The sequence below is a fragment of the Thalassophryne amazonica genome, chromosome 22, assembly GCF_902500255.1.
Source record: "Thalassophryne amazonica chromosome 22, fThaAma1.1, whole genome shotgun sequence".
Lineage (NCBI taxonomy): Eukaryota > Metazoa > Chordata > Actinopteri > Batrachoidiformes > Batrachoididae > Thalassophryne > Thalassophryne amazonica.
Window position 1 is genome coordinate 9,948,203 of NC_047124.1, and position 13,360 is coordinate 9,961,562.

At 42.3% G+C, this 13,360-nt stretch overlaps 1 protein-coding gene across 5 annotated transcripts in view; it reads left to right on the plus strand.

Annotated features, from left to right (window-relative positions):
• The window catches only part of anks1b (ankyrin repeat and sterile alpha motif domain containing 1B), a 275,419-nt gene that overhangs the window by 82,637 nt on the left and 179,422 nt on the right, over positions 1-13,360 (plus strand). For 3 of the 5 annotated variants that reach the window (XM_034163407.1, XM_034163410.1, XM_034163411.1), the window contains exons 1-2: positions 658-789; positions 12,811-12,887. In XM_034163407.1, coding sequence (XP_034019298.1) covers positions 12,857-12,887 — 31 coding nt within the window. In that variant the 5' untranslated portion in view covers positions 658-789; positions 12,811-12,856. Of the gene's footprint in view, positions 1-645; positions 790-7,254; positions 7,257-9,586; positions 9,690-12,810; positions 12,888-13,360 lie in introns of those variants that run through there. The other 2 variants (XM_034163413.1, XM_034163409.1) reach the window with 2 other exon arrangements.

The window sequence follows — 13,360 nt, forward strand, 5'->3', positions numbered from 1 at the left end:
TATTACCAATGCCATCGGAGGGCAGCCACCAATGCCATCTCCACGTGTTATTTAACAACCATGCGAATTCCCAGCAGATCCACAGATATACGAGTTTGCGCATGACTGAAGCCCTGCCGCAATTACGATGATTCATAGACGGGCGAAAAAGACACATGCTTTTATCAGCATAACTGTAACAGCTGTTTATCACATTGTCGCCTGAGTGCAGCCATCTGAGATGACATTGCGGTAGACGATTGTTATAGTTATGACCAATAAAAAGTGCATCTTATCGAGCACTGGAAAATGCTACACGGGTTTTCCATATCAGTTAACGTGAATGTGGCAGGACGCCAGTCTCATGCAAACAAAGTCTCTGTCTGCAGAGTCACATGAAATTTCCTGTCTGCATTTAAACTGCAAGCACCTGTTGTTGAGTATTTTATGCCTATGGATCAATTGTTTCCACTCTACGTCTGTAATCGATTTTATGTGCTCAGCTTATTAATAGAAGCTTTTGCATTTTTTGGTTTGGAAAGGCGGGCGATGCACCTTATTTTGAGAAACCTGGTTTTTCTGTCGTGACAACTACATAAGGTGGGGTCATTTTCTCTTAATATCTGCTGTACTGGCATTCACATGCAGCTTTGTTTTTGTGCATAGGTGGTGCGCATGCTGGTACGCACTCACCCCAACCTAATGACCAGCTACACTTGCCGACACACTCCGCTTCACCTGGCTGCACGAAACGGACACTACAGCACCGTGCAAACGCTGCTCGAGGCCGGCATGGATGTCAACTGTGTGGTGAGAAAAAATAGCTCTTGAATAATTTGCCTTTTGTTGTCCTCTGCTTGAACGGGACAGAATTAATATAATTCTCCTACACAATTTGTTAGTTTTTTATTATTATTATTATTATTATTATTATTATTATACAACTGCATTTCTATAGCTCTTTTCCATCTAGCAGATGCTCACAGCACTTTACAGCTATGTCTCGCACAATTAAAGTGTTGATGGAAAAGTGTAGAGAAGGCCAGAAGAAGTTGCATTGTGTGTTTGTGAATTTAGGGAAAGCTTCTGACAGGGTGCCAAGAGAAGAGCTGTGGGATTGTATAAAGAAGTCTGGAGTGGCAGAGAAGTATGTGAGGGTGGTGCAGGACATGCCCAAGGACAGTGTGACAGAAGCGAGATGAGTAGTAGGAAAGACTGATGCATTCATGATGGACATCAAGAACTGGCTTTAAGCCTTTCATCGTTTGCTGTCGTGACGGACAGATTGGCGGACGAGAACAGATAAGAGTCTTCATGGACTATAATGTTTGCAGATGACATTGTGATGTGTAGTGATTGCAACAATATTAGGATTAATCAATGATTAATTGACTGTTAAATCAGTAGGCAACTGTTTTAATGATTGATTAGTCAGTTTGACTCATTCTTTCATTTCAGCTGAGTTACTTTACTAGCTGCTTTTCTCCTATCTGGCAGTAAATTAAATATCTTTGGGTTGAGGACAAAACAAGGCATTTGAGGGCATCATCTTGGGCTCTGGATAACACATTTTTTCACTATTTTTTTTTTATGTCTTTTGGCTGTAACAGCTCAAGTACTTGAGAAAATAATCAATCAGTTAGTCAATTATGAAAATCATTAATTAACTTGAAGTGCAAGTGAAGAACAGGATAAGACTATCCTGAAGACGTGGCGATATGCTCTGGAGAGAAGGTGAATGAAAGTCAGTTGGAGCAAGATAAAATGCACGTGTGTGAATGAGGGGGAGCCCGATGAAATAGTGAGGATGAAAGGAATACAACTGGTGAAGTTAGATGAGTTGAAATACTTAGGGTCACCTGTCCAAACTAGGGGAGAGTGTGGTAAAGAGGTGAAGAAGAGTATCCAAGCAGGGTGGAGAAAGGTGACAGGAGCGTTTTTGTTGCTGCTGAAATTTTAGGGAATATTGTGTCACTAAATCGTATCCTTTGATCCCAGCTGTATTGGAACATTGAAGAAGGTGGCGTCATATCTTTAAGGAAATAGAATGTTTTTGAATGTGCGATCTGGTTGAGATGTACGCTCGGTAGAGTCTCTTTTCAGAAGTGTGAGTTTGCATAAATCCTTGCGCGTCAGAGCATGCACGCCTCCCATGGTGTGGCAGTGGAGCGAGATGAATAATTAATTGATAGAAAAGGTGGAGAGGAGGAGGAGGAGGAGGAGGACAGTGTGTTCCTTATAGTCTCCTCCTCACCTCAAACACCAGGGCCCGGTTTCATGCAGCAGGCTGATCTTTTAGTCTACTAAGCTTACATAGTCAACTACGGTTAGTCGCCCAACATTATCCGTCTAATCTCTGTTTCACATCGATGGCTAAACTTGTAGATTAGCTGTATTACATTAGTCAACGATTTTCACTGTCATAGTGGCCTTGCGAGTGCCTTTGCCAAGAAACTCCTTCAATGCGTTTACTGCCGAGTTGGTCCATCTGCCACAAACATGGCGGTCCACCACAGCAGAGGAGAAGCGCTTTCAATCTTGGTGTCCATAAACATCTCCAGTGGATTACTCCAGTCTCTGAACACCCGCTCCCGCCACAGGTCTCTCCTTCCTTCCTCCTCCATCAAGTGGTGGTACACGATAGTCACCTTTTTTGAGGTAAGACACTGAAGTTTTGTTGTTGTCTTCTCTGTACCAGTCTAAAAGGTTTAGTCAGGTAACACCAAACTTTAGCCAACTAAGCGCTTTGTGCAACGACTACCGTCAAAAAGTAACCTGCATTTTAAGCGTTTTTCCGTTGTAATTACTTGAAGTATTTTGAGTGTTTACTGTATTGGAATGTAGGGTGCTGTGGTGGGACAGGTTGGTTCCTTACTACCACAGAAATTTAAGTACTTCTACCTGCTAGACTTTGGGGTAGCACCTTCGATAAGCGCTTGTTACCCCTTATCCTCCCAGGTTAGGGTTGCAACAAAAGGATAGATGGGACTCTTTTAGACGTTACTGTTCCTCTAAACGCCAAAGAAAATTCTCCAGCTTTGGGTCACGTAGCACCACTGCCTTGTGCTATACCATTGATTCTAGACAAGTCTAAGGAACGCAACCCTGGAGTGTAGTCCCAACCTATTACCAGACAAACCAAGAACATACGCCCAAGCATGTGTCTGTACCCATGAGATACATGGGGATCATTTTATGCTGACGAGATGTTTATCTTATAAAATTGGCACATTTATCTATATAGGTAGGGATGGAAGGCATCTCATTGAGATCTGCCCAGTCTCTTAATAATAGAAAAGGGCCCCAGAGAGGGAAGTTGTGGGGAAAAAGCTTTGTCCTGAGCCAAGCATCAGTATGTCTGGTAATCCAGTTCATACTTTAATGCGTAAATACCCAAAGACTGCACATTAATGTAAAACTGTTTGGTGGACCAGTAGTGCAAAAATGGAAGAAGGTCCAATACAGCGTTCAATGGCTGTATTAATCATCAAAGAGTCTTGTTGTTTCTGTGTCTCTCTCTGTCATAGATCTCTCTGTCAAATCCTCACAAAATACACCAGAAGGGAACTCAGAGAATGGAACACCTGAGGCCCCACATGTCAAGTCATGCAACGGAATTGAACAGCTACAACCTTCATTTTGACATTTCAAGGTCATCCCAGGTCAAAGGCCATGTGACCAATAGACGGGTCATGTATGACTTGTGTTAATGGTTTAATAGTAACAATAGTTTTATTTGAGGCCAATTCCTAGACATACTAATATATTGTGTATATGTATGCATTGGACCAAATGTTTGACTTTGGCCTGAGACTTTGTCTTTTAAGTAATTTCTTTCAAAATCACATCAGAGTGGCCTTGACTCATCTTCAGTCATTCCACCAAGTTTGACCCAATCAAATCGAAACAAGAAACACAGACAGGCGGACACACAGGACAGACAACAATACTTCTGCAAACAATCAAGACTGTAGATATGAAGGTGGACTGAGTCACAGTGTTTCTCTACCGTATTTGAGACATGACCTAGAGAGAGCAACCAAAATGTCAGAAATGGCCTTTTCCTCACTATGATAACATATCATTTAAAAAATGAAATAAAACGGAGCGTCTGAATCCCTGATGCGGCTGATGTTCGACTGGACTTGGCCACCGTGATGCCAATTTTTTTTATAAAATTCTGAAATCAGTTAATCCATCATTTTTCAGTCAGATATGCAGACATACAGTAAACCACACACACACACACGCATTCAGACTTGAGTGTGGAAAATGCGGTTTATTGAAACATTTTGCTCATTAACATTTATGAATCATAAAATTTGCTCACTCTAACGTCCTTATTGCACCAGTGTTAGCTTAGGGTTGAACCTGGAGCTGCTAAAACACAACTGCAAGGACGTCTGCAGTAACTGTTTATAGATGCCATTATACTGGCGGATAAAAAATACACCATAAATGCACTGATCTGACTCTTAGCCATCTGTTGTGGGCCTGTATTCACCTGAAAATCAGATTCTGTCCTTCACACACCTGCTGCTTACCTCAGCACAAGTCCCGCCCACTCTGTGCAGGTGATCATGAAGGACTGAAGATCAAAGTGTCCGACTCGAACGCTCAAGAAGCTGCTGATTCTAATCAGCTGCTGCATTCCAGAGTTGTAGAGGACAACAATAAACAGAAACAAACAGGCGAGACTATACTGTAAAGAACGCAAACGTGTGCGTTGATGATATACGCTCCTGAGAAATGTGAGCTTGTAGGGTCGCCTCTGCTGCTTCCAGAATGTGATGTTTATTTGTCAGAACAGCATATGCGATAACAGATTCTGTGTGTTTTTCCCTAAATGTAGATATTTTAAATATACCATATCAATACACATATAAATATTTCACCTGTTCTTGGTCTTGTGGTCGAGTACAGCTTGGATCTGATTGCAAGAAATATGACTTTATTCTTAAATTTGAAGGTATTTCCAGCAGAATGGGTTGACCAGGGCATGTAGAGCTTTTGTTCTTACTCTTTCAGGTAATCAAATAAACTGAAATAATTGTGAAAGAAATTTCTACTTTTTTAATATTTGGTTGTGGATCCTTTCTAGTCAACCACTGCTGTAAGACTGGAAACCCCAAAACATCAGTAGATGTTTATGGATTTGTCCCAGATAACGCTCTCCCAGGGCCTTTTGTTTTCCATATTTTATTATTTTATTTGCTTATTTGAAAGATGTTCTGGTTTTTCTGTTGGAAAACCCAGATTCAAGTCTTTGTGGGAACTTCTTGCATGCCCACAAGAAGCATTATTTGATTATTTATTTAAATATTTCAAGTTCTTTTTTTAAGGTTAGGGTTTGGTTCAGGCTAGCATTGGGTTAAGGCTATGGTTTGGTTAAAGTTAGAGCTAGGTTAAAGTTAGAGTTGAGTTAAATTTGGGTTTGGTTAGTGCTGGGTTAAGGCTTGAGTTTGGTTAGGATAAGGAATCAGTTAAGGTTAGCATTGGTTTAATGCTATGGCTCGGTTAGTGCTGGAGTTGGTTTAAATTTAGGGTTTGGATCTGGTTTGGGCTAAATGTAGGTTTGGATTTGGTTAAGGATAGGGTTCGGTTAAGGCTTGGGTTGGTTTAAATGTAGGGTTGGGTGTAGATTCGGATCGTTTTAGGTCTGGATTGGGGTTAGGGTTTGGGTTCTGTTAGGATTTGTTTCATGTTGGGTTGGGGTAGGTCTTCAACAATCGGGGTAGGTCTGATTATGTTCGATGTGTCCATTAAGCAGGGGTGTGTCCATGGAGACTTTCCCCAGCTACTTCTAGCTCAGTCTATTGTTCCCAGGAGCATGAATGGCAGATTTGGTGCCCATCCCGTTTATTGATGCCTGCCCGACTGTGTTGTCCATCTGAGGTAATTAGTTGATGATGACTTGACCTGTGCAGTTTGTAGAACGTTCTACAGATCCTTTGTGTGCAGTTTAACGATACAAGCACACCCATAGCCTCCACCTTCCTGTTTTGAGATGTTCCGGTGCTTCATGGCTTGATCTTAAACCCTTTGTTTTTACCCTGAAATCTTTTCTTGCTTCTTGACTTTGTCACAGTTTTGTGTTTTCAAACAACCCAGCTGTTGCAAAGGGGTTTTATTTGCTTTGGTTTTCACCAAACCTGATCGCCGTGGACCTGCAAGCCCTTTGGTAGTTCCTGAGTTTGTGTGCATGCTGCCTTTATAGTTTTTAAGAACGTTTGATTTTCTCTCACTCAAAGGATTTTGCTGTCTCTCTGCTGCAGTGTGCTGCTGACCTCCAGCATGCGGTCAGATCTGAAATCTGTCACAAACACGTCGCAGTGGCTACAGTTTGAATATTTTGGTGCGGCTGTTCGATTGTGAGTTTCGTCCGTTCGAAGACAGGATGAGGTTGACCTGTTGGATGTGGAAGCCGTTATTGTGCTTTGACCGGGAGAAGACGCGTGACTCAGTCATGCTGCCTTCTGTCCTGGTAACGGACTGTTTGTGTGTCTGTTTGTGCTCTGGTCTAAAGAGGAGGGTTGTGTTTCTCTGCAGGGATTTGGCCCGAGGCTCAGTGTATCCACTGAAGATTGCATTGCACACTTTTGATTTTTTTCTCTTCCACTCTATACTCTCACACTTTCTTTTCCTGTTTCTCTCCCTTTTCATCCTTGGATACTGCAAATTTTGTGACTTCTTTCACTCTGTTCCCGTTTTCTGGCTTGTCATATGTTTTTAGGACACTACCATCACCACTTGTTATACCCCCCCCATAAAGGAAAATTGGGTGCTGTATATGAATCATGCATGTTTTTCCATCTGGCTCTCTGTAGAAAGAAAAATGATTGAATCGTCTGTTTTATTGACTTTTATGTTTGTTTATTGTCCCTAATCCAGAGTTGCGGAAATCTCACGTTCCCCCAAGTATTATCTGTCTGTCATTCAGTCCTGAGAGAAATTATGCAAAAACTGTTTATCAGATATGTATTTTTTTTTTATAATGTCCCTCGTGGCAATCCCTCAGTTGGCGAGGGAAACTTGAATCCTGATTGACCCCCCAGATGGAATACCTGCATCCAGGGTCGATGTAGAGACATACCTGTGTGGGCGGGGGTTTGTTTAAAATGGGAATATCGTTGCTGATGGGGAGGGAAATCCAGACGATCGACCATCGAGTTACAACCCACCACCTCCTCCGCCTGATCCCCCGTTCAGACCTTCTTGTTTCACCAGAGCCCCATTAGCCATCTCATGTTAAGGGTTCCTTTTGGCCTTTCATAGCAGTCACAGAGCAGACACATCCCTCGCCGTATATCACCGCAACAAGCAGTCCCTTACTTGAGCCATTATCCAGGTGCCACAACGGGGTCGAGGGGTTGGTTTTTGACACCTTGTTTAAAATTTAATTGGTTGTTGGTATCAGAAGGGTAAAGGTTCCAGCATCTCTAGGTGTTTTGTTTTACTTATGTATGTGTGGAAGTGTGTTTACACATTGTATCCAGTCTGAATGGAGTCAAATGTATGTTGACTTGACAATCAATAAATCATGTTCACTTATTCTAAAGTATATTATCTCTCACACATATGTATGTGTTTGTTTTCTTTAATACTGAGGCCATTATGCTTTGCTAGTACAAGTATTATTCCCAAGGCCAACAGTGGTTAGCACGATGCTGTGGGCGGTACAGAGTGGATGCAGTGGGTGGCTCTCCGATCGCTGCCTTATAAATTGTCACCAGTGGGAATGATTGTGTGCACATGCATGTGTGCTTGTGAGATGGATAGAGAGAGAGAGAGAAAAATTTGTACAGGTCAGTAATTGGAGTCAAGTTATACAGTGTGAATGAATAATTTATAGACGCAGCACGGTCACTTTTCCCTCTATTCTATGACCGTTTCCGTGATAACGAAGAGAAATCCCAGTGGGAAAGTCTCACCTCGGACAGGTAGCCCACACTCAGCACTGCCCTCTAAAGTTACTACAACTTGGCATAAATCACAGTGGCTACCGTTTTAGCCACGGATGTGTCTTTATTGTTCTCAGGGAATTTCTGTTTGTTTTGTTTTTTCTCCATCCATTTCAAATAAATGGGCATTGGTGTATGTGATTCCTGCTCTTTTGGAAGCTTAGGGTTAGGGTTAGACTTTATTTATTTATTTTTTATTTTATTTATTTATTTATTTATTTATTAGACTTTATATAGACTTTATTTACTAGACTTGGCTCTGATCCATATCATTTATCTTCATTAAGGATGGGACCCAACCCACCTCTCAAAAGACACAAAGTATCTGCTGCAGCCAGAAGATACATGGGCGTTCCTTTGTTGTTTTCCATCCACTGGGGTCTTCAACACTGAAGCAAGTGTGTGTTGGATCATGACCAGAGAAGTGTGCCACAAGACCAAATATCATAGCTTATGTTCCCTCACAATGAAAGTGATACTTTCCATCTAAATCTCTGTAAGTGTCTGTTCTTTTAACACAAAATCATTCCAGGGGTGCCCAAGGATCCTATACATCCTAGAGACCTCTTACCAAAGACATCCAGCCATTGCCTTAAATCACAGAGTACCATCAATATTTCACAAACGTACCGCAAGACAGAAATCACCAAGACCTTAAAGACTTGGACTTTCCTTCTCTCTTGCAAAGATATCAGCATCAGCAAACACCTCTGTCCAGTATGTTCTTCACAGGTGTCTCTCGATCCTCAAAGGCTGAGTACCCAGAGACCCCAATGTCACTGCAGAAACAAGAGAATGTGTGACACTTTAACCACATGCAGATACATTTCTGACAAGAAGTCATGACAATTCTGGATCTTAGTCATGATCCTAGACCATCGCAAACCTGGACACTCTGGTTCCATGAGAAAAAGGAAGTCCATGCTGGTCCATGTTGCTTTTGTGCAACTTTTGCACTATGGGCATCCTTCAAAAAAGTGAGCCATGCCTGACCATTTCAGCAGAACATCTCCAGGTTCTCTGTGTTGGGGAAAATGTAAGTCAGGAAAAGGGAAGGAGAATGCCCAGTTGTCTAATCACATTCCAGAGGATCTGCCTTTACCACAATTTTAACTTTTTACACAGAGTGTTGGATTAATTGGGCAGCGTAAATTTGGGTCAAATCTAATACGTGCATCGATAATACCGAGTGATGGGCAATGTTGACAGCGGTTTGGTTGATTAATTGTGGTTTGGGGCTGTGTCATGATTTGTCCAGTTCATTCATCCAATATCAACAACCTTCTGCTTGCAGGACTAACAGCAAGTGCAGACTGACCGTGAAACAGAAAATCATCTGTCAGGATCTATCTTTCAATTCCCGGAAACTTAAGAGAGTGAGAATCAACTTCTGTGTTCTTCCTGCAACGTCGCTGTAACCGCCATGGGAAATGGCACAGGAAGCGGTACAGAGATGACCACGGAGGGTGATGTGGGAAAGGGCGGGGCTTGGGGTTTGGGGCGGGTGGGTATATTTCCTTCTCTCTCACCTTGTCCCACTTGATTGTGGACGTTGCTACTAAAAGACCAATCCAGTCCTCCAGAGTGTGAACGATGTTTCTCTTTGCCTGCGGTGTTCTCTGAAGAGAATCAGCTCATTGATCTTTGACCTCACAGCAACACACAGGATTTACTCACATCTGCAGTACTGCCTCATTTCCTTATCTCTGCCCGTGACACTGACACGTCTGTAGGAGAGGAAACGCTACAGTAAGTTACTATGGCGATCTGCTGCAATGTGCTTCTTAATTGAATTTATTAGACTTGGCTCTGATCCATATCATTTATCTTCATTAAGGATGGGACTTTTGGTTTAGTCCAGGTTCTCATCTGTGACGTCGGCAAACCAGCCGTGAAGGATGCGACGTATTCAGTGTATGGACGTGCGCACGAGAGTGTGTTTGCTGTTGTCGCTGCATTTAGAAGAGTGTGTTCAGATTTATGTCATCATTGCTGTTTTTTTCAGGCCTCAGCGAGTCGTAGAGGGCAGCGTGTTGAGTTTGTAATTGAGATGTACAGTATTTTATCACATTGCTCCACAAAACTAATTGAATCAGAAGCAAAATGTCAAGTTGTGTACTAAATGAGATGCAAGTGCAGAATTTATTATTATGCTGCATGCACAGCTTCCTCTGCTGTGTTGTCAGACCTGTTTGCTGGCAAAATCTGTACTCTTTGGTTAGAGCAGCATACGCTACTTCATGAGAGGATGGAAGTACCAAAAAAACCTACGATGGACGAAAGGATGCATGTGAGTATGTTAGCTTGTAAAATGTTGCAAAAATGAGAATTGGATTGTGCAATGAATGCCCAAGTCTAACGCAAATTATAAATGTTTGGTCAAAATGTCCAATTGGGCAGTGCAGTCTCGTTTTTGAGGGCAGGTGCTAAAGATATGACGCACATGATGTAATTTCTCTACTTCCAGGGACAGAAACACAACACTTTCTCGTCAGTTTTTGGGCAAATTACACGCAAAGAAAGTGATGCAAATGCAAAGGAAAAGTGATGATGCGGTGGGAAGTGGACATGTGTTGCGGTTTGTTTATGACCTGGAGCTCAAATGTGTTGAGGCAGTTTTGCAAGCGAGAGAACACCAGCTACTCTGGTTAGCTGTGTAGGTTAGCCAAAACAGCCGAAACCGTTTTAAACCGGCACGACCGCTAGGTGACGGCAAATATGCTTTTAAGCTTACCGAGCCGGGCTCAATGGTTTGTGCTGAAACTCCCACACTCCACCCGGGGATTCTCTGACGTGTTCGTGGCAGCTGTCCCCGGATGTGGTCAAATCCTGCGTTACTCTTGGTCCAACGGAAGCTGCTATCTGACGAAGGCCTTTTGGCCGCAACGTAATTATTATGAAATAAAACAGCGGCTAGACATCATATTTGAGTGTGCTATGCTTTTACGTATATTTGAGTTAGTATTTCTGCATGTGCACCTCAGGGGAGGATCTTGATTTGCATTTTTTTTATCTATTTAACAAATCCTGCGTTATCACATAAAGGTTCAAATGAGACTGCACTGCCCTATTACCGAGAGCACAAGCATGCAAGCCATAATATAATTATGTGTAATTTTGTTAAATGATTAAAAAATCAGAAACAGAAAATAAATTTATAATTAACTATTATGAATGGGTTTCTGAACAATCACCAATATTTAATGGACTCTTGCTACAACTTATAAACACAATGTCCAACTTTCATATAAATGGCTTTAAAGTACAGTAATCCTATTTAATGCAAACGTCTTAACAAAGGGGAGGTGATGGTCTAGTGGTTAAGCGTTGGGCTTGAGACCAAAGATACTTGGTTCAAATCCCAGCCTGACCGGAAAATCACTAAGGACAAGGGCCCTTGGGCAAGGTCCTTAATCCCCAAGTTGCTGCTGGTGTGTAGTGAGCGCCTTGCATGGCAGCACCCTGACATCTGGATGAATGTGAGGCATTATCGTAAAGCGCTTTTGAGTGTCTGATGCAGATGGAAAAGCGCTTTGTGCAGTCCATTTTTTTTTTAATATCCGCTAACAAAAACAAGATCGGTTGTTTCCAAATGGTCACTGCCTTCCACTTTTTCCTTCCATTGCCTTGATTATTTCTTACATGAGTAAAAACAAACATACTTCACGCTTTTGAAAATCTATCCATCTTTCAGTTCGGAATAGACTCAAAGTACCAGGCTTGCATGCGCTGCTTGCATATGTGATTTTGAAACATATTTTCTAGCCAGGGGCTTTGACCTTGAACATATAGAGGAATGTCTTGTTAATTTAGTGTGACACTGGCAAAACACTTGAGACTTTACTGTGCCAACACAAGCAAAAGCAGACAACCGAGGTAGAAAGTTTATAGAGTTTGCCTTGAAGGAACTCATGGAGTCATGAGGTCCCTGGACGGAGGTATTTGGCAATGCTGATACCTTCCCAGGAAAAGAAAAATCCAAGGAAAAGAAAAATCCAAGTCTAACCAATGGCCTAAAGTGGTGATGGGATGTCTTTGGTACTACGTCTCTGCAGAGGATTCTTGGAATGACTTTGTGTCTAATGATACTATAACACTTGAGCCATATTTTGTTGAGAAGCCCAGTAACTGGAAAAGGTCGAGGGGACGCCCTTGTGTTACCTGGCTGTGACAAATACGTGGCTATTTTTGGGAAGTGGCGGTGGACCATTTGGTTGTGGCAACCTGCAGTGCCAGCACATGCTCCCACACCTGACAAGACATGGCAGCGAAAAGTAAACAACACAAAGATGTAAATTTGAGTTAAATCTGTCCGTTTCATTCATATGTGCAATCTGGTGCGTGCCGGGTAAATAAAATGCGTACTTTGTGATCTGTTAAGAGTGGGTTTGTTTGTTCGGGTAATGGGCTCTGTCCTCCCAGCTGAAAGATGAAGCACGGATGCCCTCCTCTTACTTTCTGTCTGTTGCATCATATCTGTAATATCCCCATTAGCCGCCCCGATACAGGCCAGTGAGCAGCGAGGAGGGAAAATGGAACGTTTCCATGCAGGCGTCTCCTCCTTGTGAAATAATTTGAAATAGGTTTTAGCCTCATGCTGCTAGCCGCTAAGAGAATGTGACTTTTTTAATCTCAGTGAATCCTTTTCGTTTAGCTGAGAGAGAGAGAGCGAGAGATTGTATCAAATATTGTCCACATTCTCATTTTAATCCCTGTGCTTTTTTTTTTTTTTTTTTTTTTTAGCAAGTAACGCCTTGTTGCTCCCCGTCACCTTCTCTATTTGATGTTTATTTTAGTCTTAATTGTTCCAAGTCATGGAGGTGCCGGAATAATAACCTGCTATTTTTTCTTCTCTCTCTCTCTTTGTCAGACTGAGTAATGGCAGTGCCCTCCACGAAGCAGCACTCTTTGGGAAGATGGATTGTTGTTCGCCTTCTGCTCGCTCAGGTGGCTTCTTTAAATGCATCCTGGCCCCCCGAACTCAAACTGTTTCCATTGTTTTCCTTTCCGATTATAACCCACAACAACAGGTTTAGGTGGATTTGCCTTAGGAGTCCTGCAGGTGTCTCTCTGCTCCGTTCTTTCATGCTCATGTTGGTTGTCCTCTGCAGCCATAAGAAGACCTTACTTAATGTCACACACCTGGTTTCATGGGAGTGAATGCGTGAAAGGCTTTGTTACTTCGGAAGAGCATGAATGCATCAGTAAACTAATGGAGATTTGGACAGCTTCGTGTGTCCTTGGATAAGTTGAACCATTTCCCAGTTTTCATTTGATGCAGTGCAGCACAGAGTATATTGTGACTTTTATTCTCTCTGGACCCATTCAGGCTTATAAAGCGAGTCGTGGTAGAAACTGATGCATTTTTAGTGCAACAGATAAGAGAACATTTAGAGCGGAATCCTGCAAATGCTGAGACA